General features: G+C 42.4%; 1 protein-coding gene across 5 annotated transcripts in view; it reads left to right on the forward strand.

Annotated features, from left to right (window-relative positions):
- LOC129780380 (maternal protein pumilio) overlaps positions 1 to 11,036 on the forward strand; it is a 271,903-nt gene extending 260,867 nt beyond the window's left edge. For all 5 annotated transcript variants that reach the window (XM_055788574.1, XM_055788575.1, XM_055788573.1 and 2 more), the window contains one exon: positions 826 to 11,036. In XM_055788574.1, coding sequence (XP_055644549.1) covers positions 826 to 1,285 — 460 coding nt within the window. In that variant the 3' untranslated portion in view covers positions 1,286 to 11,036. The remainder of the gene's footprint in view (positions 1 to 825) is intronic.
- The last annotated feature ends 15,702 nt before the right edge of the window (positions 11,037 to 26,738 follow it).

The raw sequence follows: 26,738 nt of genomic DNA on the forward strand, positions 1-26,738 counted from the left end.
TTCGTTTTCGCATCAACCGTCTTCAGCTGTTTACATAGAGGCACGGCTCTTTTCAGGGGTAGCAAAATTTTCACTAAAGAGTTTTTTCAAAATGTTCGATGCATCCGAAAATAAAAATACTAAAACGTAAATTGATGTTTGTAGTTTTTTTCCGGGAGAGCTTACAGCTAACAGCTGACGCTTTCTGGAGCGCTGCAGATGTAATTCTGCTAAACTGTAAATTCAGTGTCACTCAGCTGTTAAAAATATATGTTAAAAATACATCCTTGTTGTTTCGTTGCTTTCGGAATGGTTTGTGCCCTTTTCAAGCATTCGCTTTGCTTGCATTACATTTTTTGCATACATACTTGCAATCATTTCGTTTGCTGACATTACATCTACATTGTACACAAATATGAATAAGAAGCAACATAATTAACTATGTATTTATGGCTCGTTTTTCGAAACATTTATAACTGGACCATTTCTCGACAGATCTCAAGGATATTCGACTTCATTCTGCATTTCGACTTGACAAAAAAACAAAAACATTGGCCAAAATCTTCATTTTTGTTCCTGTAAGATGTTCAATCAAATCGTTTTCTTCCTACATCACAATGTGTGATCTTTTATCAAAGTAATATTGCAGAAAAGTTTACATATTTTCGAATTTTGTAAGGTTTTGTTCTTTGTTAGGTTATGTACTTTCCGCAGAATTATAGAATAAATTGGGGAATATCGAAGAAGAATAGAAAATTTGTGGCAGGACGAAGTTCGTCTGATCTGTTAGTTTTATAAAACAATTTCAATGACGATAACTCAACTCAATTTCCGTTTCCTTTTCAGGGGTCTCCACGTGATGATGAAGGACCAGTACGCCAACTATGTGGTGCAGAAGATGATCGACGTGTCGGAGCCCACGCAGCGCAAAGTGCTCCTCCACAAGATCCGTCCGCACATGAGCTCGCTGAAAAAGTACACCTACGGCAAGCATATCATCGCAAAGCTGGATAAGTTCTCCATGAAGACACCCAACTCGATTGGTGCTGGCGGTGTCCCGGGCAGTGGACCCGGTGCAGGTAATTGTAACAACGCTGGGGGTGGCCTCGCGGGATCAGCGGACGTTAGTATGACGAATGGAACCAATGTTGGTAGCAATGGGGGGCAACCGATGATGAACTCCAATGGGACGGGGCAGGTGTCTTCAAATGGCGTGAGCGGAGTTATCGTTGTCAGTAACAACAACGGTGGAGTAGCTACGAATTTGGGTCCAATCGGGCCTCCGCCTACCAATGGAGTCATGTAAGGATCGGTAGAGATCCGGTTATTGCAATTATCAACTGACGAGAGTTCTGAGAGATACGAAAAGTGAGATAGCGCCTATCGGGAGAGTGAGTGAGTCATCTTCTGATTCGAGAACACGCCTTCGATCGCCGGAGGATACCAAACAACACCCTTGTATATATAACTATATTTCCCTTTTCCCTCGATGATTTTTTCCTCCCAAGTTTTGTGTTATATTATAGCAATTGATCATTAAGTGGCAAGTATCAGAGCAGGAAGTTGAACTTTAGCATTTTTCCATTATTCGAATGGTCCACATAACCTCTCCGATCAATCTGTAAATTTATTGCATAGATGAACAACGGATCTCAGTCCTACGAAACAGTAACACGCAGACGGGCCTGTATCGATTTGGCAAGAAGGACATATTTTTAACGTGCTTTTTTAAGAAAAACATATATTTTAGAATGAATTTTTCTTCTCCGCGATAGAACCGCGTTCCGAAAGATAGATTGACACAGAAGTTTGTCGTCCTCACGCGCTAGCAATGCAAGACAACATTGCCATTATGTAAGAATCCCGGAACTAGTTTGGTTTCGCGATAGAAAAATTAGTGTCAGCAAAATTTTAACTAATAGTTTTGTTTTTAGCAGAACACAACCCCGCACACACTCCAGATTAATTATCAGTGTCCAGATATTTGCCCGCTATGCCCTATCGAATAACGAATCGGATGCGCTTCAAGCTTTTCGAATGATCTCTTGGTTGAAGAATTGTAATAGAAAGTATGAAACTATATAGTAGGTGGGGAGAGGACTCTCTTCGCGTAGTATTTTTGCATTTTATACATATAAATTAGATGAACGCGTCCTAGGGCCGCTAGTGGGGCGGGCGCCCATAGGACATCATTATTGGTATAGAAATTTTAGGTGTATCCTGTATTGTAATCGAAGTCTTAACTAATGTAGATGGATGAATTTGTAGACAGCAGAAAAAAGGTCTTTTTGGATGTATAAATCACTTATAAATAGTAGTTTTCGGAATAACTCGATTTTAGCAGCATGCGGAAGATGTGACTTTTTGAGCATTATTTTGAAACGTCGTCGTGTGTGTTGGGCAAAAGAGGCAGAAGGTCGGGAAACTGTAGATTAGGAGAAAAATTGAGGTGTATAGCATGTATCATTTATCATTTACGTTGTATTATATGCAAATTTGAAAAAGAAGAAAAACGTGTTGAATACACAGGACCGGATTGCAAAAGGAATCTGTTCATAAAAACAATAGCGCCTTTACTAATAATAACCGTAACAGAATTGAGTTCGAACAAAATTCCCATCGTTCGTGGATGGGTAGGTTTATTTTTCGCAAGTGATGCCGGCGACGACGTTTCAACGTGGATAAGCTGAGGTATAAAAAGGTAATAACTTCAATGCTTTTGATTGCGTGAAAATTTCACTTTCATGTAGATAAGCAGCAAGAAAATTGCTTAGATAAAAGTGACGGAGAAAGTTGATCAGTTCATAAACCTCTCGGCAGAAAAATTGATTCGCATCCATAGAGATTAATCAGCTCGCGTCCTGTTACGCACTTGCTGACGTGACCAATTAGTGTTGAGTTAATTATAACTCGAAGAGCTGCTGGTGAACTGTAGCTGTAGTAAGCAGTCGACCTCAGAGTTACTGTTGTTGAGAGGGCGTTCTCTCTTCGGTTGTCTGAAAATAGGGTCTTTTCTTGCAAATTCGGAATCAGTTTTGACCTTGATTTTATTATCACGAAAACCTTTCTTCAGCGGATGTCACAGCCGAAGGGAACGCTCTGTTTCTGTTCGTGTAGACGCCAGTGACTAAATATGTTAATTTAAATGGATTTGTCATAAGTGTCGAATCAATAAAGCGAAGCGAAGACTTCGTTTTTATGTAATAAGAAATGAAAAATTTTAACATTTCTCTATGCGATGAAAGCAAAGCATCCAGGAGCGATGGTAAAAAATATGTTAAAAACAATACGAAAAAAAGAGGCAACAAAATATCGATTAGTTATTTTATTAAATAGAAACAAGCTGGCATAGGGATCATTTTTTCGAAGATAATAAACGAAAATTTTGAGAATAAGTACACACACACAGATTATGAGCCACATTAAAAACGTTGATGGAATCGCGAGGCACAGGAAGTAAACTGAACGCGAGGAGAACATTACCAGTTTTAGACGATAATCGTGTTGCTAACAACAACATACGTTTGCTGGAAACTGGGTTTTCCTTTTTCGAAAGATCAGGTTTTTTGCTTGAGGACGATCCGTTCGAATTGCTCTCTCTCTCATTATTTGAATAAAGTATTATAACGGATGTGTTTTTCGTAAATCGCTAGCGACAAATTAGAATAATCAACCTTATCCTCATTAATTGACACTAACAAAAAATCCGAAAACTTTTAGACAACATCAAAAAAAGTCAGAAGATAGAGAAGGATTTTGGAATTGTTATTTTCACAGAACGTTGATGCGAATAACCGAAACAAATGTGTGTCCTAGTGCATTATTTTTCGCATTACTTAGAAGAAGGATAGTTATGTTATGCCTAATAAAAGTATCGTATATATTCAACAGCAGATACAGCGTAGAAATTAGTAACATTTCCTCAGAATACAGAAACAGTTAGCATTTAAATGGATAGTAAGACAAGCGAATTAACACACACAAATACACACACATGAACACACACACTAATTTTTTTTTCGTTTGATCGCATTGGAGCGATCAACATTTACAATTAACTGATGATGAAAGCAAACGCAAACATGCAAGCATTTATAGCAAGACACGTTATATTGAAGACAATTAAGAATGTTTTCCTCTACGATATTCGCGAAAGTAGGGTTAGAAAAAGGAATCATGATCAATAAAAAAAAAAAATATATATATATATATATATAGCAGGTAAAAATCCAGTATAAAAAATTAAACTAGTAGAATTAAAACCTATGTTTTAGAAACATGATTTTCTGTCAATTTTCGTGTAAATGTAACAGTTATATCCAACAAGATCATACGCGAACCCATACTCACGATGCAAATGAGTCAAATCAAATTCACACATGCGAAAATTGAAAATACTAATAACCGTGTTACGCCGCGAGAAGAAAGTCTGTGTTTTTGCAGTGCAAAATCACACAAGTGAAGGCTGTCTTAGACCTCTGTTGTGAACGTGAACAAACACTTTTTGTTGGTAAATAACTCATCAGTTCATATGTAAAACGCGAGGAAAACATATTGAAACGGGGAGAAACATTTTCTAGTTGAAAATGTTGAAAAGTTGAAAATATTTCAGTACGGTTCTGAATTTCCACCGTGAAATCGAGATGTTTGGTGAGTTCACTATAGTTCGCCAGCAGCAGTGAACGTGAACGCGAAAACAGTGGTGAATATAGAAGTCAAAATATTTCTCTATTCACATTCGAATGTCTCAAGCCATTCTGGAAATTATTTCGGCGTGGAAACTGCTATTGTTGTTGTATTTTCATAGTAAGTTATGGATCCTTTTTTTAAGAATATTGTTATCCGAGAGATGGAGAGTGAATTGGAAGAAATCGTTCAAGTGGAAAACAGCTTAGGGCTAGTTAAATTATTATAACAGCTCCGAGTATGAAGGGTCTCCAGCAACGCACAACAAACATATTATGCTGGAAGTACGAAAGAAGGAGTTTGCCAGGCAATTCAAATAATATTCCTGTGGGGAGGATGAAAAAGATGAATTCTACAGGAATTTATCGAAACGTAATGATGCCTGGGAAAATATCGCAAAAACAATATCCATATCAGGTAAGACTAAAAGTGATGATGCGGCGCAGAAGAAGGTGACGACGAACGAGAGGAATCACAAGATGTGGGATGACGAGATCCGGGGATTCTCGTGCTGTATCGAGAAGTCGCCTCAATTCAATTGGGTTCCAGGCGCCTCAACACTCGCAAGTCACTTTCGATCTGATCGCGCCATCATGCGCGCTGTGCTCCTGTTTTTGGTGCCGAAGGGGTTGCTGAACAAAAAAATGTTATTGAACGGACGTAGACCATTACATGGTTCAGGGCAGACTTGTTCAGTCGCGTTAGTTTGTCGGGAAAAATGTCCCAATTCTCGTGCATTATTTGCCATGGCTGTTCTCGGTCAACTAAGTCGTATGCTGCCCTTATGTCAATGAAAATGGGGTGCGTGGCCACGTTGCGTTCCCGCCATTTTTGCAGAATCGAACAGATTGACAAATTTTTGGTCCGCGGTAACGTGGGCTCCCATGAAACCGGCCTGGTACTGACCCACGAACCCACGAACCGTCGTTTGCGACGCTGATGAGCGTAATGCCACGGTAGTTGCAGCATTCCTGCTTGTAGATGTAGATCTCACCCAGGGCAGATCCATCTCGGCTTTCGCTTACTGCTGCATCCACCTGTCAACCACGTTGCCTTCATTCGTGATCAGTTTGTTCTTACAGTCTCCAAAATGTTAAAGAATCTGGCGGACCCTGGTTGAGTATATCGTTGAAATGGATAATTTTGCTGCTCTACGGTGTTTTTGCAAAGTATTTTCCCATTTAGCTAAAATTTTAGATTTTATGAGGTCATCTAACTGAAAGTCGGAGTCGGAGACGGTAAAATGTCACTGACTCCGACTTCGACTCCTAATACAAAGAAATTCCTTCCGACTCCGACTTCAAATCCATAGCCCTGCATCATACCAGTCTTTTCTGCCGTTCGGCGCCACCACTCCTAGTATATTCGTCGTAGATTCCCTGATTGCTGTGCGAATCCCGCACCAACCATCTTCAAGAGGTGTTGCGCCTAACTCCTCTACCGTGAGAAGTGTCGCGTCGAGTTGTTGTGCGTAGTTTTCCGCGACTTGGGGGTTCCGTAACTGCTTGATGTCGAGCCGACGGGATCGCCGTAGGCATATTCACTCCAGAGTTGGGTGAACATATATTGCAGATTTGTATTCATTCGCCATGCCAATTAGAACAACCATTTGCTTCAATTAGAAATGAATTGACGAGTGTTAAAAGCGAGGGTAACTGATGAATGAGTCGTGTTTGGCGGTGAATGCGTTCGTTGTGACCTCGAAGCGAAGCAACTAAGAGGAGTTGATTTTTTTGCATTGTTTTCGTAAATGTTGAACCCTGGTAAAAGGTATAAGCCCGCTTTGAAAATCAAGTACAATAGCATCACAGACCTAATCGATAATATGACAAAATGGCGACTTGCTTATGCAAGTAGAAATGTGATGTGATGATGAAATGTGAAAGATGAAATGTGACCAGATATCAAAAAACCCAAAACAATCGCCAACCGCATTTTCGAAGAAATTATATCATTCGATCGAGTGTTCACTAAGCTCACTTCAAATGTTTTTCGGCTCGGGTAAAGATCCGATTGCATGAATTTGCATCCATGCGGAAGTTTTCACTGAAAACTCGAGAGCTACTAAACATATTCTTAAATGTGGTTCTAAAGCATCCGCATTCATTTCTTCTCAAAAAATGTGGATGTACTCAACCAAGACGTCGATTTCGTTTCCTTCTTCGTGTGTTCAACAAAGATAGCAGAACAACGAAAGGATGATTTCCAAGTTGTTTGTTCGCAATGTGGTTCGTTCACGGGAGGTCTAAACCAGACTTAATAAAGCAAAAATCAGTTCCGAACGATTTCCGGCTGGAAGAAAGCACCGAGTGTGCGTGTGTGTGAAAGCAAACATAAATAGCATCTATTTTTCACTAGATTCTAACTTATATTAACCACATTTCCTATTGAAATTCTTTTGGGAAGAATGTTGTTCATCATCAGTGAGGCCACCATCACCACCACCACAAGGGAAGATGTTTATATTGAACATAGTGGTGAAATTTAGTAATTCATTTGTAAATTTCATAGCCAACAGTTAGTTGAGAAGCTTTCATTATCCTCCATTTGCTGAAAAATAGTCGTATTTATATTTAGTTTTACGTTACATTCACGAATCGTAACTTTTTCATTGGACACTTTTTATTGTTTCTGTCATAACTAATTTAGACTAATTGATCTATTATGTCATGTAGAATAGTTTTTCATCTTATTAAATCATATTCTAGTTTAAGAATCTACATTAAAACAAATCAACCAGTGCGCGGAACACTTGGCGGGGGATGTGTGCCTTCGTGTGTGTTTTCGTTTTTTTCTTCCACTAACAAAATTCGAATCTCTTTGTCTCAAAGGATCGCGCGTGCGCAGCAATGCAATGCGCCTGTATAAAATAGTGGGTTTTCTGTTTTAGGACAATGACCCGTCAACTGTTTAGCGCACTGTGTTTCGCTGTGTAGACGGAAGATCGGCGTTACTTTACTAATAATTCCCCCTGCGTCAAGCGCTGCTTAAATCTAAGCCAATTTTTTCACTTGAGAAGTAAAGAGGAGCGTTCATTTCTGGTAGGGAAAAAATAGTGTAGATTTATGTCATTTCTCACAGTATACAACAAACACTCTGAACGGCGAATTTAGCAGATCATGCATGGTAATCGTGTAGAGGTAAATCAAAATCGCAGGGCAAAAAGTGAAGGAAAAACATTGTATATCGCTGTACAAAATTTATATAATTATTTTATACTGAACAAACAAAAAAGGCAACCCGAAAAAGTGGAAGAAATTTTAGCGAACCAGCAAAAAATGAACACACACGCATATAAGCAAACACAATAGTATTAAATGTACATTTAGAGAGCACATGTAGAAATTGGAAACGGAAACTAACATCGCCTCCTCCACCGTTTAAGATAAACGCAGTTACTAGAATCGAGAGAATTGTCAAATTTCGTGTAAAAAAAAGGTTTTCCGGAGTTAATTTCGAGTAGCTTTGACCGTTGTCGCATATCACGGGCGCAATGGCTGCCTGACTGCCCGGGCGGTCAGGCACGGATTTGGATGGATGTATATAACCTGTGTAGTATTAACCCCAACATATATGAACGTGAAATTCAATTATTCCTGTGGTAGCATCCGGATGCAATTTCGAGATAAACGAAAAACTTTTCAAACGTGTTCTCCCTTGGGTCGAAAACGAACAAAATACTTTGTTAGATCACTCGTGTAACTGTAGAACGCAGTTTGTTATTTGTTTTCTCTATGTAACCTATATAACGTGTCGGAAACGAACACCGAACGATGAAACAAAACTAAAATATTGTCATTGAGGAAAAAACGGTCACTAACAAAAAGGGTAATGATTCTAGCACAATGAGGATCCGAATAAACCATCTAAACAAGAGGACAGTCTGTGAACAATCTCTGTGGGATACGATGTAAAAAATGTAATGAAACTATTTGTAATATGTTTGTAAATCAGAAATTTCTATAAATATATTTTAACGAAGCAAGATCGCGCGGAAATGTAAAGAACAAGTCATCAGAAAAAAGTAATCATCCAGTGTTAAGGCTAAACTCGTGATATGTACAGAGAAAAAAACTTTTTTACTAACCTGAAAAAGAAAAACTAAATATCAGCTAAACACACAGTCCTGAATAGGGAAAACATCCGGTATTGTATACAAATTGAACACACGGAAAAAATTAAACTATTTTTTTCAATTAGACAGAATCGGAGCGTCTTATTTTACATACACTCACATCCGGACAGACAAAGAAATCCTAAACAAAACACAACAACAGTTCCAATATTAGATTATCGCTGATGCAAGACAAATTTCGAGGAGAAAGAAAATCGATCTGTGATTACATTCTTCTTTTTCATTTATAAATTCAACTTTTGTTTGTTGTGTAATACTTTGTAGGAGAAGAAGAAGAAAACAAACTAATTTTGAACATAAAGCGATCGAAAGAGACCACTGTAAAATGTGTACAATTTTATAAATAGACTATTTTAAAAATTGATCCTGAGCAATTCTTGACAAAGTTTCGGCTTTCCGCGATCCATGAGACAGACAAAAACCGAACTCAAATGCAGTGAGGTGCAGTTTTACCAATTTTCACGTGGTTGCTTTTTTATATAAAAGATATTAAAAACAACAAAATTTTCTACAGTGCATTTCGGGCGAGACAAAAGCGTATTTTTGTACTGAGGAGAGGGTTTGAGAGCAGTTTTTATATGCAAACACACACACACCCAACATGGTTCGGACTCAAGAATTTTACTTTGTACAATAAACGTGTAAATTTATTTCACATACTAACTGATTTGTAATTATAACAAACAAAACGAAGTGAACTGAACTGTTGATACTCAGAGCCAACACGGGAGAAGAACTGTACATTCTTTGTGAAAAATATCATCTGTAAAAAGCAAATTAAGAGCAAACACAAACACACACCTAACACACTCTCTAGTGAAAGAGGCAACCCCTTGCCAGAAGGATTGCGCAGCTTCCTCTGGATGCACAAAATCCAGCGAAAAAAAAACACAAAAAATCAATGACAATATTTTTGATTTTCATTCCGCTTGCCGAATACGCCTTCCGCGTGAGCAAGGCTAAGGCCCCCAGGGCAAAAAGGTCGAGCCCTGATTGCCCCCTGCCGCCGGGGTGAGCAATATTCATTGTGTACAATTTTGTGAAGTTTTACGTTTCTAGGCATATGCAAATTAGATGCAAAAACAACAGCGATGTACATAATAGAACACAAGCGGGGGAGCTCGTCTCCTCCTATCGGGATTAGGTATTACCAAACAAATGTTTCTAGAGAAGTGAATAGAACACATAAAAAAACTGCCACCACTTGCAAGTAAATACAACAACACAGCAACCAACAACAACAACAAAAGTAACAAGATAGCGAAACCTAGCTAATTTAACCGTGCACACAGCGCGCAAGGCATCGTTGCCCGATATCAACACAACAGAGCGAGAACAGCCGCCGTATGCCGAATTGTTTTTTTTCGTTTGCGAATAAAAACCACAGAAGCATCAGGAAAATGCGAAAATTTTCAGTTCGATCTTAGCATTTTCGCTTGATAACAACATTTGTTTTAGAATGCATAGCTTTGAACATATATAGGCAAAACTAAATAGCAAAAAGTGCGGATTTTTTACTAAACGGATGGAAGTCTGACTAGAGATTCGGGGATAATGACAAACCAATCGATTGAAGCGAGGCGATGGTTAACATTTTATTTAGGTACTATCAGAGAAAAAAAAACAAAGCAAGTTAGAAAAAAACTACTCCCAGCTGAAATGAAAACAAGTAAATGAACAGTAAAGAATATTGAGATTTTCCATTCTAAGTTAAGGTCTCCAATATTATTATATTTTTGGTCTGCGCAAGACAGGACATTTTTCTACACACGAGCATAGTTCATAGCGAAATACATAAAATCAAACAGAGAACAGACTTGTGCAGCTTTTTTGCTCATGTTTCCTTCATTTGTATGTTTCTGCAATTATCATTTGCGCTTGAAGGCGCGCATTTTTACTCTATCATTAATATTATCGTAATCATTATTATTATTATTACTATTATTATCAATTAATTCTTTGTCAATAGAGAGACTCGAGGACAGCTTAATTAATTTATTTTTACTACTGTTGGAACACTATCAATGTTAGTGACGATTGGAAAAGTGAACGGAATGAAAAAAGGACATGAACAGAAAGTAAAACAAATGCTAATGTGTATAATTTTTGGAGAAATACTTTGAAAAAATTCTATAAATAATGCATTATATATATATGAATCTTGTATTGATAATGAAACCATTATAAATACTATACTATTATCAAGTAAATATAAATTTTCTGTAATATTGAAAAAGCTGCCTAGTGTGGTACGTTCATCCGAAATTTCCTGATAAAGGTTGCAACTTATGTTCCTCAGTCTTCAGAATGCAACTCGGTGCTGATGCGCAACTAGATTTTTGTACCCAGTTGAGCTGCCACCTTGTGCACACATGCGCTCTGGCCAATGAGCACTCTCCGAAACACAGATGAAATGTTTGGTTGTCAGCGCCGTTCTTGCACCCAGTTTTAAGCTCAGTTTTACGCTGAATTTTGCGCCGTGCTTGCGCCGTATTTCTATACTGCGTGCTTGAATCTGGATTGCTCTCTCGGTTGAGATATTTTTCTTCACACAAGCGTATACAGTTCGTATGGAAACGCGCTGTTGTTTTTATGCTTTTCTTTGAACGAGCGAAGACAAAGCGGGCGTTAGAATTTGATGTGTATGTGTGTGTGTGTGTGTGTGTGTTTTTTTTTTGACGTAGGACTACGTCTAACCGGAAGATATAGGGGGTGAAATGGAAATCTAGGCACTGAACAAGTAGGAAAAAATGCAAGATTTGGAACGCTTATAACTCGAGCATTTCTCAATAGATCGCAAAGGTTTTTGCATCAATTGATAGGAAATATATCTACGCGTCTATCATAATGAATAACATTTCATTTTTCTTGAGATAAATAATTGAATAATTGTGAAATATCAAGCATTGTCCAAATGCACTATGTGCCCATTTTTAATTGGTCCATTTTGTGCTCCTCAAATCGTACCGACCGAAACGGGCAACCAGAGCAGCAGCGAAATAGAATGAAGCACGATTGGAAAGGAAAAAGAAAAAAAATTAACGAAACATTGGTCGCTGTCTCACACATGCGTAATTCTCGAGCCAGCCAGTCAGCTCAAAAATCCCCGATCCGCTGCCGTAACGATGACATTCTTTGTGTAGACACCGACTGGACAACATCGTTGCTGGACGAGCTGAACGGCGAGGGATCGAGTGCCTTTCTCAAGGCAAGAGGGCGGAGGTGGTAGCGCTGGAGTAGAGTAATAGAGTAGAGTAGAGTTTTCAAAGGGCCTTTCTCAAGGCTAGAGACGAATGAACTGCAAAAGTCTCTATAATACAAGACCTTCCTTCCTTCCGTAACGATCATTCTCATTCAAACCGTACACCACATCAGTTCGCATCACAACACATCAACAAACCAACCCAAGCAGCCATGTCTGGACATGGTAAAGGAGGAAAAGTGAAGTTAAAGGCAAAATCCCGCTCGAACCGTGTTGATCTGGAGTTTCCTAGGCCGTAGCCTGGGAGTAGCTAGGCCGAGCGCGTTAGTACCAGTGCACCAGTCCACCTAGCCGGCGTTATATAGTTTCGGCCGCCGAAGTGATCGAGTTAGCTGGCAAAGCTGCTCGCGACGATAAGAAAACCCGCATTCGGAACAGAACACATTCGGTTCGGTGGACATCAAGACAACAGGCAGTTGCAGCGAGTCAGGTACGGCATCAGGTAGCAGAAGAAAACAAGTTTGTTCTTTATACAAACTGCTACTGTACCACTGTCATCGCAAATGTTCAATTACAGGTTAAAATCGCCTCCAATGCGACACTGAGTGGTGCTTCGGCACGTCGCATTGAATGTAATTTACTGTACAACATGTCACAAAGCTGGATGGGAAGAAATTTTCCAACTGTGAAAGCTGTGGCGAGTGGCAAACGCAATCGCTAAACAGAAAGGTTTAGCCGAACAAGATGGGGATATCGAGTGATAACAAAACAATAAACTCTTTAGATTGAAGATAATTTTGTGATCTTGAAAAGGACCCTTTTCAGCCTGCATGTGAATCCAACGAGCGAACAAATCGTAATGAATGTATTTTTTTGCCATCGCTCCCTTTTAACGCTTATTCGTTCGTCTCGTTGGACTCGCCCCTCTGGCTGAGTCTGCCGATTTGTCTCTATCCTGTGACCGTGTACCCCTGAAGTACAAAATGCGCGAATCCGCTGAAAAATATCACATTCTCTTTCAAACCGTAAATCAGTGTGGTTGTATGGCATCGTTTCACATCACATCGCATCAACGGATTGGTGCCGGAGCACCAGTATACCTAATAGCGGTTATAGAATTTCGGCCGCCGGAGTGCTCGAGTTGGCTTGCAAAGCTGCTCACGACAATAAGAAAACCCGCCTACAGAACAGAGCACATTCGGTTCGATGGCAACAACTAGTTTCAGCGAGTGGCAAACGCAATCGCAAAACGGCAGCAGGTAGAAGAAGGAATTAGTTTGTTTATATAGACTGTTTTGGTGGCAAAACCAGCCACCGTAAAACACGGCGCTTTTCAGGGCCATTAAACCTTTCAAAGAAGAGTTATTAAAAGTTTTTCACAATACCAATGCATTCTAAAGTGACATAATATGACATATAATATAAACTGATTTATTTTGTTTATGCTTGTTCTTGAATTTATTGGTTTGGGGTCTTTTAAATTGATCATTCAGTTTTCACAAACCCATGCATGGTTTCCGAATTAAAAGTGGCTTCAAATTACAACACATTGTATGCAGGATGGCATTAACGAATTTTCTCGGTAGCAAGAACTGCTTTCTTTGGTTGATAACTGATGTTGAAAATTGACTGACGTTACATCTGCATTGTATAGAAACATAACTAAGGAGCAACATGATGAGCTATGTATTTCCTGCTGCTCTGTTCTTATTTTAAAGGACTTTAATCCTGTGTTAATTTACTGTTGGTTTTTCAGAACGCTTATAGCTCGTTTAGTTCTCGACAGATCGTAGAGTTCGTCTCCAAAACCTCAGTTCTTTTTCATTTCTATTCACTTTGTTTGCGGAGATACAAATCTTACAATTCATTCGTCTCCGAAACCACAGTTTAAAGTACGGTAATGTGCTCAATAGTGAAATATATGATAGTGAATGAGCTGATGACCACCTATGCATTCCCTATCACAGCCATCATTTTGATTGTACGATATGTGCATACGCCAAAAGATGCCCGGCGTTAAACATTTAATAAGTACAAAGAAAAAAATCAAGAATCAACTATGAGATAGTGAGAAAAAACTGAGAAAGTTTGTAAAAAAAAAGCAAAAACACAACACAAATGGTTCTTTTCAGAAACCCCAACATGTTCATAAAGAGTAAACAGTAAACTAATCCATTTTGCAGGTAGATAGGTGGGTATTCACGTAGGAGAAGAAAATAAAACAATATTTAAAAAAAATATATTTAGCAAAAGCTGTCCCCTTTGTATAGTCCTACGTCACTCCGGTTATGTCCCCGACATTACCCACCCGTCTTTTTTTTAAAGAGGTGAGGAACGCTCTACCAGCCTTACCTGGGAAGGGTTAACCCAGACGTCGAGTGGGGATCGCACCCACAAAAACCAAGCCCTCTACTCGTTGCCTTATTCCCCCTGGGACCACATCTAGGCGACTACTTCAGGGGGCGGCTGTGCTCATGCACTTCTCGAGTTTTCAACGCTAACTAGCGTTGTCCTTCCCTTTTTCTCAATATTTTTTTTTTCTTTCTATTCGTTATTAATTCCACTGCGCTGATGTCCTCTTCGCAGGCATTTTGAATTTACCCGTCGAGACGTGAACCGATTAGGAATTGCCCTCCAACTTGACGCGCAACCCGTCACAGCCAACCTCGCGGGGTTTCTCACCTGTCGAGACGTGAACCGATTAGGAAGCGCCCTCCAACTTGACTCTTCCCAACGGAGCGCCGATTAGGCAGTGCCCTCCAACCTGACGCGCACTCCGTCACAGCTACTCTCGTGGGGTATGCACCATTTTGATCATGGCTTCATCCTTGATGCTCGTTCCTTCAAAATGCTCGCGGTGTTCCTCCATCCAGGCCACGATCAGGCGTTGTCAGGCAGGCCTTTTGCTGTTCTCCGCGGCAGTATCCGTTTACCTGTCGAGACGTGCACCGATTAGGAAGCGCCCTCCAACTTCACGCGCGCCCCGTCACAGTCACCCTCGCAGGATTTCTCTTCCCATCGGAGCGCCGATTAGGTAGTGCCCTCCAACATGACGCGCACTCCATCACAGCAGCTCTCGTGGGGTATACACCAGTTTGGAGACGCCCTCCTTGACACTCACTCCGTCGTAGTTATTAAATCGGCATCCGTTTACCTGTCGAGACGTGCACCGATTAGGAAGCGCCCTCCAACTTGACGCGCGCCCCGTCACAGTCACCCTCGCAGGATTTCTCTTCCCAGCGGAGAGCCGATTAGGTGGTGCCCTCCAACACAACGCGCACCCCGTCACAGCTACTCTCGTGAGGTACCATCTCTTGCAACAGCCGTCGCCGTTGTTCACCTTTCACCGTCGGACGTTGTCAGCACTTTGGTCAGCCCTCCACCTTCGCTGCAGCTCCGACATGATTTGTGTGATTGCACTGCTCACGGCATTCCAGATTATCTCGTCGCGACACATCTCCTCCACAATATTCCCGACATGAAGTGCAGGCAGCCCCTCGCGCCTTTCGGTGAACCTGGGACGGACAAAAACGACGTGCTCCGGTGTTTCCTCCATATCTCCACACTCCGGACAGAGGGGTAAAACTGCGTGCCCGAACCGGTGTAGATATTGCCTGAAACAGCCATGCCCAGACAGAAACTGCGTCAAGTAAAAGTTAACTTCACCGTGTTTCCTGTTCAACCAGGTCGAAAGTACCGGTATCAGCCTGTACGTCCATCTTCCATTTTCTGCCGTATCCCATTCATACTGCCATTTGTCCAACGACTCCGCTCTCATCAATTTCCGGATACCTCTGCTTTCCCGTCGCTTGTAGCACTCGCTATCTTCCGCCAGAGTGATGCAGATGGGAATCATTCCGGCGATTACACACACAGCTTCTGTCGAAATGGTCCTATAAGCACTTACGACTCGCATGGCCATGAGTCGGAAGGTGCTGTTCAGCTTCCTCCGATTTCGGTGGGTTTCCAGAGCCGCCAACCAGGCAGGGCCACCATACCTCAGTATCGACGAAGATACACTTGCCAAGAGACGCCTCTTGCTGCTGCTTGGGCCAAAGCTATTTGGCATGATCCTCGCCACCACGTTGATGGCCTTTGACGTCTTCCCACATGCATAGTCGACGTGCTGGTTGAAGTTCAGCCGGTCGTCGATCATGACTCCGAGGTACTTCACCGCCCGCTTCGAAACGATGGTATGTCCTCCGACCGATACCTCTGCCCGCAGCACTGCCTTACGATTGCTCACTAACAGCACCTCGGTTTTGTGATGTGCCATCTGGAGCTTTACGCTGTCCATCCAGCTACCGATCATGTCTACAGCCTCAGTCGCCAACATTTCCACCTCCTGAAGCGTCTCGCCGATTACCGTTGTTACGATGTCGTCCGCGAAGCCCACGATCTCCACACCTCTGGGTAGCTTCAGCCTTAGAACACCGTCGTACATCGTGTTCCAAAGCGTGGGACCTAGGATGGAACCTTGTGGAACTCCCGCCGAGATATTCTTCACTATCTATCCCCTGTCTGTGTTGTATACCAGGATCCGATTCTGGAAATAACTCCTCAGTATCCTGTACAGGTAGCCAGGGACCTTCAATCTGTGTAGCGCCTCGGCGATGGCCTCCTAGCTGGCACTATTGAAGGCGTTCTTCACGTCAATCAAAATCACCGCGCAGTAACGGTCGCCTCTTCGTTTTTGTTTAAGCGAGACCTGAGCCTTCTTGATAACTGTCCGAATAGCGTCCACTGTCGACTTTCCTTTCCGGAACCCGAACTGCATTTTCGACAATCCGTGGTCATCCTCCGTGCATTTCACCAGTCTGTTGAGAATAACCCTTTCCAAGAGCTTTCCCAAAGTATCCAACAAACAAATAGGCCTATACGACGATGGATCTCCAGGTGGCTTTCCTGGTTTCGGGAGCAGCACCAACTTTTGTATCTTCCATTCCGCAGGGAAGAGACCGTCATCCAGGCATTTCTGCAGCACCACCCTGAACATGTCGGGGAAAGCAAGGATCGCCGATTTCAGGGCCACATTGGGGATTCCGTCAGGGCCGGGTGCTTTTTTCAACTTTAGACCTTTTGCCACCGCGATGAGTTCTTCGTTGGTGACTTGTGCGTTCTCTGCTTCGTCCTCACCGTACAGTGTGGGTGGCCACGTCGGTGGGTCGTGCTGCGGAAAGAGTCCATTCACAATGACCTCGAGTTTTTCCGGACATAATTCCATGGGAGTCGTTGAACTACGGAATTTCGCCATAACGATTCGATATGCTTCACCCCAAGGATTTGCGTCGACGTCTCGACACAGCTTCCTATAGCAGTTCGATTTGCTCCTACGTATCTCTCGTTTCAAGGCGGCTCTGGTCGCTCGGAAAGACGCGCGGTGCTCCTCTCTCTCTACATCGGTTCGTGCCCTCTGGACTCTTCTTCTGGCTCGTAGACAGTTAGCGCGGAGGATGCTGAGTGTCTCGTTCCACCAGTAGGCTGGACGTCGTTCATTCGTCGGGTTCAGTCTTCTCGGCATCGCTGTATCGCATGCCCTCACCAATGTTCCTGTCAGCCCGTCGGCGCTCAGATTAAGAGTTCTGCTGTCTATGCGTAGTGCTTCGACGAAAAGCTCCTTGTCATAAACCTTTGTCCTCCACTTCCGCTCAAAGGTTCTTGTATTCCGTACCGCTGCGGGATTCCGTTGGCCGACACTATACAGGATTGCCTGGTGGTCGCTGTGTGTGTATCCCTCCGACACTCTCCACTTCGTATTAGCCGCCAGTGATGGACTGCAGAAAGTTACATCGATGATGGATTCGCGGCCGTCCCTTCGAAAGGTGCTGCTAGTGCCTTCGTTCAGAAGTGTGACGTCTAGTATTGCGAAGGCTTCTAGTAGGCTGTACCCCCTGGCGTTGGTGCATCTGCTTCCCCACTCCTCAGCCCAGGCGTTGAAGTCTCCTCCGATGATGACTGGTTTGCGGCCGCTGACCTTATCCGTGAGTACGTCCAACATCTCGTGAAACTGCTCCGCTGACCATCTTGGGGGTGCATAGCAACTACACATGAAGATTCCGTTGATTTTGACGATCACGAAACCTTCCTGTGAGCTTTCCACCACTTCTTGGATGGGGTACCTTCCCATCACTAGTATTGCAGCCATCCCTGCTTTATCCACCACCCATTTTCCGTTATGGCGAGGAACTCGGTACGGTTCTGCGATCATTGCAACGTCGCATTTAGTTTCAGTTGTTGACTGCCACAACAATTGCTGTGCTATGTCGCAATGATTGAGGTTGAGCTGGGTAACCTCCATTACTGCGAACCCGCAATCGCCTTTTTGTACGCCGGACATTTGAAGCTACCTGTGACGTGGTCGTTTCCGTCATCCTCCTTGCACAACATGCACCTCGGTTGCTTTGTGCAGTCTCTAGCAACGTGACCTTCCGTCCCGCACTTCCTGCACAATTTCAATCTGTCAGGACCACCACAGTTTTTCGCCTGGTGACCGAAGCCCATGCATTGAAAGCATCTCTCCATTTGCTTGGCCATACGAGGGGTAGCTTTCATCGGGCACACGGACCACCCCAATTTTATTTTACCCTTCTCCACCAGTTTATTCGCAGCTTGTTTCGAGAGCCGTATCGAGGCCGTTTGTGTCCCACCGTATGCCTTTCTCAGCCGGATTGTCATTGGCACATCGCCAAGGTCACATTGTGACTGTAACGCAGTTCTCAATTCCTCAACAGTCGTGATCTCGTCCAGATACCGACACTCGCTGGTTGATTCCTGAGAGAGAGCTCTCACGTTCGCCTCCTCCCCTAGTGACTTCTCAATGAGTTGTTTGAAAGCAGAGCTCTTAACCGCTGGATCTTTTTTAAGCTCGAAGAGCATCTCGCCTTTCTGCGTGCGCCTAGTTTTCACAACGTTCTCGCCCAGTGTCTGCAACTCCGGATCGTCTCTCACTTTCCGAAGGATAGCTGCATACGATACTCCTGCTGACACTTCAACGATCAAAGCATCGCCCTTGATTCGCTCCACTCGAGGTTCGAGTTTCTTCTTTTCCTGCTCAACTTTTTTCTTCTTCTCCTTCTGTTTTTTGCGTTTTTCTGCCTGGTTATTGACAGTACGCCATTCACTGCTTTCACCTCCTTTCGCGTTACTCAGATCGTTCTTGGCCTTTTTCAGCTCTTCTTCTTCTCCTGGGGTGTCCCTCCTTCTCTTGTCCGATCGTGTGTTCAGAGGACCCTTCGGCGTCTCAAGTATCTCGACGGGTTTCTCATTCGCCTCGAGCAGAGCCTTTTCAGCACCCTCTGCTCTCATCTGCAGCTCCTTATGCTCGCGTTCAGCAACCATGACGACTGATCTGATGCTCGTCACCAGATGTTTTATTTTTAAGTGGACATTGTTTTTGTCCTTTACGAACTCGTAAACTTCGTTGACCTTTTTCCTAACGTCCGTGATGCTGAGCCTCCCAAGTTGCCCTTCTTGGGATGCGCTTGAGGTCAGCGTAAACAACTGGCTGCTTGGACAGCAAACACTTCTTGTGGTTTTGTGTTGCTTGTACTCGTTGTGGCTACTCGAGTGACAGGTGACCTCAGCATTCGTCCGCTTCTCGCGAACACATTCTCCTCTCCATCGTTTGTTGGTGTGTTATTGCAACTATTCATATTTTTCTGGGTCCCAACTTCGGGCCGCTATCTCCGCTCGTTGTACATAGTCGCTACCAGTGATCCCATGGTTATCTATGCAAGTAGTGAGGCCATGCAGGGGTTGACACGGTCCTTCATGGGGACCGTGTTCAGAGCCAGATCAGCGCAAGTCAGGAATGTGACATCTGACGCCTAGTACCTAGTGCCTGGGCCTAGACGAGCATCGAACGTACCCGAAGACTTGCCAAGTTATTACCGGGACGGGGGCAACCGCACTATTAGCCCAAACGCCATTTCAGGACGGTGTCACCCTTCCTTACTAAGGGAACAGGATAGTACGACTGTCAGCCTTTAGCGTCGTGTTGAAATCGTTTCCGTATCGTGTCCGTTTTCTATGTCGTAACCAGTATGTCGTAATCAGGATCTTACTGGCGTCAATCCTGATGTGCTTGGCACTCCTTCCGTGGCTCCTGTACACGGTATTTCCCCCGTGCAATCTCCAATAGGCTTTACCGCGCCCTTACTCGCGTTGTCACCCGATTAGTCGCCTCATACGACAGGGACAGGGACCAAGACCCGAAGTGCTATTCTAGGCCGGCAACTCCACGGCTTTGTGTGTGTGTGTGTGTGTGTGTGTGTGTGTGTGTGTGGGTGGGTGTGTGTATAGAATGAGGGGCGCATCACACAAGTGAGAAGAAATGTTTAGTAATAGAGTTCTGCGCCGGGTACATTTTGCGCTGTCCTGTTTATGAATTTTGTGCACTTCGCACCAAGAGAGAATGCGTTTTGGCTTTGAACGCGCGCTGATGAAAATTAAACTCAAGCGCAGCACTGTGTTTGATTCCTGAAAACTGGTGTTCCTATACCGAAAAGCACTTGAATGTCTGAGTGGGTCCGCGTGATTACAGTGCAGCCTAGAATTTCAATACTTCAGTCACTGACGTCCTTTTTAAAAAGGTCCAGACACATATTGCATCTCCAGCGGATGCAGAAACAAATAAGCTCCTCCAGAGCAATGAATATTCGTTGCAGCCGGAAGACATTGGAAGTAGCGTTGTCGTCACCAAAAAGTAACGCGCTTTCAAGCCTTCTTCTGGGTGAGCCACTGACTTTCAACAGTTCATGAAATAAAAGGGCTATGTTGCTTCGACTATATTGCCCTGTTGCGTTTCATCGATTGAAATATTTCTTATGGCACGTGAAATGTTTTGATAAGAGTAAACTGCCCAGACGTCCCGCGTTACGTGGGACAGTCCCGCATTTCAACAGGATGTCCCGCGTAAGTTTACGTCCCGCGAAACGTCCCGCATTTGGCAAAAGTAACGAAAATGTCCCGCGATATCAATATATTTCAATATTACAATTTGATCATGTTGATTTTATTAAATGGATGAACCACAAAAAAACTTTTATTTGACAGACTGTTCAAGAGATCTTCCAATGCATCCAAAGATTAATACGTTGAGCTGGTTTCATCGCACCGACAGTGGACTTTTTGTTTAGAGAGATGGAAAATGGAATCAAATGGAAACGACAGCAACAAAATTAGAAAATGATTTTTATAAAAGTCCCTTATAGATCCGCAGGGACCAACGTGAGGTAGACGAAAAGTTCATCTTTGGTCCCCTAACTCGTGGGCTTAACGTATTAAATGAAGTATCCTAAATGAAACGCTTGGCGGCCTTACGGAAGTTGGTCGGAACCTCAACTATGGCCGATGAGTAGATGTATGTCAGCGTGTTCTTTTACCTTTTCGTGGCTTTGGTGGTCGGCTGTCTCTCCATTTTGGCCATTCGCCCAAAAGTTTCCTATCGATCGCTGGGGGATGTTGGGAAGGTTGGCGGTTTATCTCCAGTCGATCCATCCTCCAGTGATCTTTTGGCATTATGGGCTGATCCCAGGTTCGACCACATCACCTGCAACTTCCGGCAAGCACTCTGTACAGTATATCTCCCAGTTTACCATATGACTCGAAAGAAGAGCGGCTTGGACATTTCCTTCTCGTTTGTCAGAGAATAACCTTCTCGGAGAACTTGATGTGGGTGATATGTTCGTCGCCATCACTTATCTGGGGAACGTAAAGTATCCGGTCCCTTGCATTCGTTGAATTCTAGCATCAAGTACGATTTGTCTTTCATTATGAGTACGAAAAGAAGTTTTTCACTTCTTTAACCGGAAAGAAGTTTTTCACCGGTACCTCAAGCTACTCCTTCTGGATGATTGCCTGCTGCTCAGATACGGTCGGTCTCGTCTGACGCTTTCGCATAAAAATGTCCATTTTGGCCAGATTCTCCTTCATCATTTGACCGGTTGTTTCGATCCCCCGGCTTAAGGAGTGGCAGAGAGAGGATATTGTAAATACCAGATTGGCTATATTTGGCGGACACAAAGTGCCTCAGAATGTCCAACTCCTTCGCTGTGGGGTGGAGCTGGCAGTATGAAAAACTCATCAAGTTGCCAGTGCTGCTGCTGCGAATTAACAGCCTTGAATCATTTTTGTTGTAGGCTTAATAAACCTATCATTTAAGGAAAATTTGTTCCATTAAATTATCTTTTGTAGTTTTTTTTTCATCGCCATCCGAAATTAGTCCATTTTTTCAATGCATACGTTAACACTAAAATCGATGAAAAATGGATTGGAATTTTCGAGCATTCCATTCGATAATTGGAAGAAAATTGTAGAATTTGAATCGTGCTTGCCAGACCTAAATGCTTTGACCGAGTGAGAGATTTTCAGGCGTAAACAAAATCTAAACCACAGCTAAATCACTACTGAGTGATTACTGGTCAGGTTTAATTGCTCGGACATATGTTATGAGTTTCACGAATAAATGAGACTCTTTAAACTATGGTTTATGTTCACATAACGTATATACATAACGTTTTGTTTTTTGTGTCCCGCGTTAGACCTCTGACCATCTGGTCACTTTAGATAAGAGCTAACTCATCACACATCTTTCAGTTCCAAACGAACGATTGTGTATTACCATTAATTAATCGTTTATAAATCTACTTTGATTTCTTTTAAAAATTCGGTGACTTCTATGAAAAAACTCATATTCTTCGTTTGTAAAAGGTCAGTGAGTGTATTGAATCTACTACGTAATTGTACTTGGAGCGGATATGCCCATACTTTGGACAATGCAATATAATGTGATTACTCGTTTCTGGCTCATCGCAAATCTCGCATAAATCATCATCAACGGTTTTCATTTTTGCTTTCCAGTATTTAGAGAAATCGTGTCCTGCTAGTAATCTGTTCAGTAACCTTATCTGTTGATTCGTTAGAGGTTTATTATAAAACCAGGCATCAAAACCTAACGAATTTTGAAATTGGAAAAAGGTTTTTCCTTTCTCTTCTGCATATTCCCGATACCACAAATTACCGTTGTTGATCATGGTTTGCTTGAATTTCCAAAATGTGTCTTAGAAGTATTTTGTTGAACACGGTTGTATTTTCAGTTAATCCTGCTTTCGCGAGATGGTCGGCTATTTAATTCCGTAATATGTGTACATGACATGACTCTATTGGATTGTTACGTTCCACTCTACTGCTTCATGCAGTATATCATTTATCATTTCGGGTATTAATTTTGAGTATTGTGCTGATTTTAGGATTTCACAAGCAGTCTTTGAATCTGTATAAATAACCGACATAATCGGCCTGATTCTACGCGGCGTGTGAGGTGAGATGACAATTGTCACATCACCATCACGCAACTCTCCTCACCCTATTCCTACAGTCGTATCGGATGCCGTGAGAGGTTCATTTTATGTACGTGAGAGGATGCATAGCAAGTGACAAAGTATTCATTCTGCTGGCTGACAAATCAGATCAGAGATGCCACATTCGCACATATGTCAACGAATTTGCAAACATTAAACTTTTGTCACTACCTTTTATTCCTGCTGTAGGCTGATTAAAATAGTGACAAAACATTATTAGTTCCAAATGATAAACGAAACTGGCCAGTTTTGCAGACACTAGCACATATTTACAGATATTTCAGATTTTCATCGCATAAATTGGAGTAAAAAACATCTGGCATCCCAGAATTTTATTTAGTTCGCTCAGAGATATCAGACCATTTGTTTAGGATTTAGTTTGCCTAACAAGCAGACGGAAACGGTTGTTTGCACCCAGCAGAGTTTTACACTGTCGTTTGTTTTGATCGTAATTGCTGCTGCTTCCTGCGTACTCGGTGTTTAATTGTTGCTCCGGCTCCGGCTCCGATGTTTACCACGGTTTCTGGAATGGATATGTAGTTCGGTGTTGATGGCTCGCTACTAGATAGATTAAACATAACACCCATGTAATAGATATATTGTAGAAAATATAAATTGACTTCATATAATGGAAGGATTTCCGGAGTATTCATTCGCCCGATTGAGAGATAACATACTCACTACCGCTTTCACAAGAAATGCACACCCCTATTCTGTATTTCGATCGATTCGAAATATTTCAAACGACTTGATAAAATTCCATTCTGTATTCCGTGCGAGTTGTTTTTGCATTTCGTTCGATCTGTTTCTCTTCGAACATTGGATGGGCAAAACGTTCGAAATGAGGAATGCGAAATTATAACTCGAACGAAATAACGGTTTCGAACGAAATGAAAATCCGTCGGAATATAGAATAGGGCTGACAAACTGCTTGCGATTCGTCACACGCATTGTGAAAATTGAATATAAATTGAATATATTGATACAATACCATTACTATTGGGTTAATTACGACCAGAAACGATGCTCACTTTCCATTTTTGATAAGTTTTCATGCGCTGTCGACACCTCAACACATATCGAAGATTGTCACCTAGAAATCGTCACCTACGTGACAATCGTCACGTAGATTTGAGAGCGGGAATACGGTGAGGGTTCATTCAAGTGAGATTTCTCACGGCATACGCCTGGTGGAATTGCGTGACATACGTGACAATTGTCATCTCATCTCACACGCCGCGTAGAATCAGGCCGAATAATCTGGTTCTGTCTGATTATATTCAAGGCATGATCTATTGCGATTAGTTCTGCAGTTGCAATACTGGTTTCTGAGGTAAGTTGAAATGAATATCGAGTTCTACAGTATTCGTTATATATTCCGATGCCACAGCTATTGTTTGATTCGGATGCGTCTGTAAATATTCTGGGTCTATCTTTGTATATATCGTTCATATAAAATAGAGCAATTTGTCTCATTGTGTGGGATTCATATTTGTTGTAGTGTTGTAGAGTTGATTTTATTTCAATTTATTTTACTTTTGCTGTATCTGTCTACTAGAGGTGAGATAATTTCAAAAATATTTTTATGTTTTAAGAAAACTTTCTCTGTGTAAGTTAATTTATCTGTATCTATATATTGTGCTAAAGATATCAATTGTTCTCATGGTGCTTCTGACACTCGACCGCAACGGTTATGTTGTTAGCGCCATTCTAAAAGAGAAGCATAGAAATAAAAGTTTTCTCCTACAACCGGATGCAAAGCTTTTTTCAAAGCTGTGTTCGGTCCTTAATATAGCGTTCTTTTTCAGCAACAGTTGTCCGGACATCAGGAAAGGAGGAAGCAGCCGAGAAGCCCCCAACGGCCATTCAGGAAGTTGGTTCGGTCGGATTGGCCACTTTGACCGGCAGTTTTCACTGCCCTTTGCGTGTCCCGCTGTTTGCGCCCGTTTCAACAGCGGCGTTTTCCCTGCCAGTGACGCGCGATTTTGGCGCAATCTTCTTCTCATCAGTCATCAGCAGCTCAGGAGGTGTAAGGTGTGAAAGGAGGTTATTTTCGCTTCGTCGTTTCGAGCCGCTGCGGCTGTTGCCCTGCCGTCGGCGGTGTCCGGTCCCTTCCCCGCTACCCCACTACCATTAGGTGGTGATCTTCGAGGAGGTCCTTCAACACGATCGGTGAGTGACCAAACTTTTCATTTTACCAGGAGTTAGTGAAAGATAGGACGCCCAAAGGGTATAGGTTAGGAAATTTCTACTACATATCCCAAATTAATTTTTTATAACAGATATTTAAAAGTGACCTTTCCAAGTGTTTTTAAAACAGTGCTTTTCTGCCCCAAGTGTTTTTCAGCCAAGTGATTGCGGTGTTCGTCCTTGTGACTGCGTTGGCATTGTCCCCCGCCGTTACCGTCCTCCGCCGTTTTCATCCCTGCTGTTATTGTCCCCCGACGCACAACGTACATAAAATAAAAAAATTTAAAAACTTTTTACCTGGCTGTACCTAGGTATAGCCAGCCTTAAACATGGCTTCCAGCAGCTCCGGCGCCGGAAGGCCAACAAATATATACAATGGTGTTCCCACCACCCACACTTCCCCCAAATGGGCTGATCCCTTTGGCGGAAATTTGCAAATTTTATTGTTAAGAGCAACTGATGGTAATATTCTTCCACCCAACCCCTTCGTTGTATCGAAATCGATCCAAGGTGTGATCGGAGATAAATTTAAAGATGCAAAACCTCAACGCGATGATAAAGGTCGCCTTCAATATGTTCTACAAATACGCAACGTCAAGCAGATTGAACCTTTATTGGGTATGAAGTCGCTATCTGACTCGACCCCAATTGAAATAATTTTTCATCCCACTCTTAATCAACGCAAGTGTGTTGTATCTTGCTGGGATGTTGTTTTCATGCCAGAGGATCAACTTCTTACTGAACTCTCTGAGCAAAAAGTTATCGGTGTCAAAAGAATATTTAGATACGATACAATTAAAAAGGAAAAGGTAGCAACTTCTACCCTAATCCTAACCATCAACGGAACAGTCATTCCCGAAGCGATTAATTTCGGTTTCATTCGCGCACCAACCAGAAACTACTATCCAAGCCCGATGCAATGCTTCGGATGCTATAATTATGGACACACTTTCAAGAAGTGTATGAAGAAAATACAGTTATGCCGTAACTGTGGTGTAGCACACCCAGAACTAAACCAAACCGATAAAGAAAAGGCAAAGAAGTTTCAATGCAATGCACCTGCCTCATGCGTGAACTGCAAGGAAAATCACTCCTCCACTAGCAGGAAGTGCCCAGCTTGGATCGCCGAGGACAAAATAACACGAGTTAGGATTGATAAAGGAATCTCCTACAAGGAAGCTAAATC

This window comes from Toxorhynchites rutilus, chromosome 3, assembly GCF_029784135.1.
Source record: "Toxorhynchites rutilus septentrionalis strain SRP chromosome 3, ASM2978413v1, whole genome shotgun sequence".
Lineage (NCBI taxonomy): Eukaryota > Metazoa > Arthropoda > Insecta > Diptera > Culicidae > Toxorhynchites > Toxorhynchites rutilus.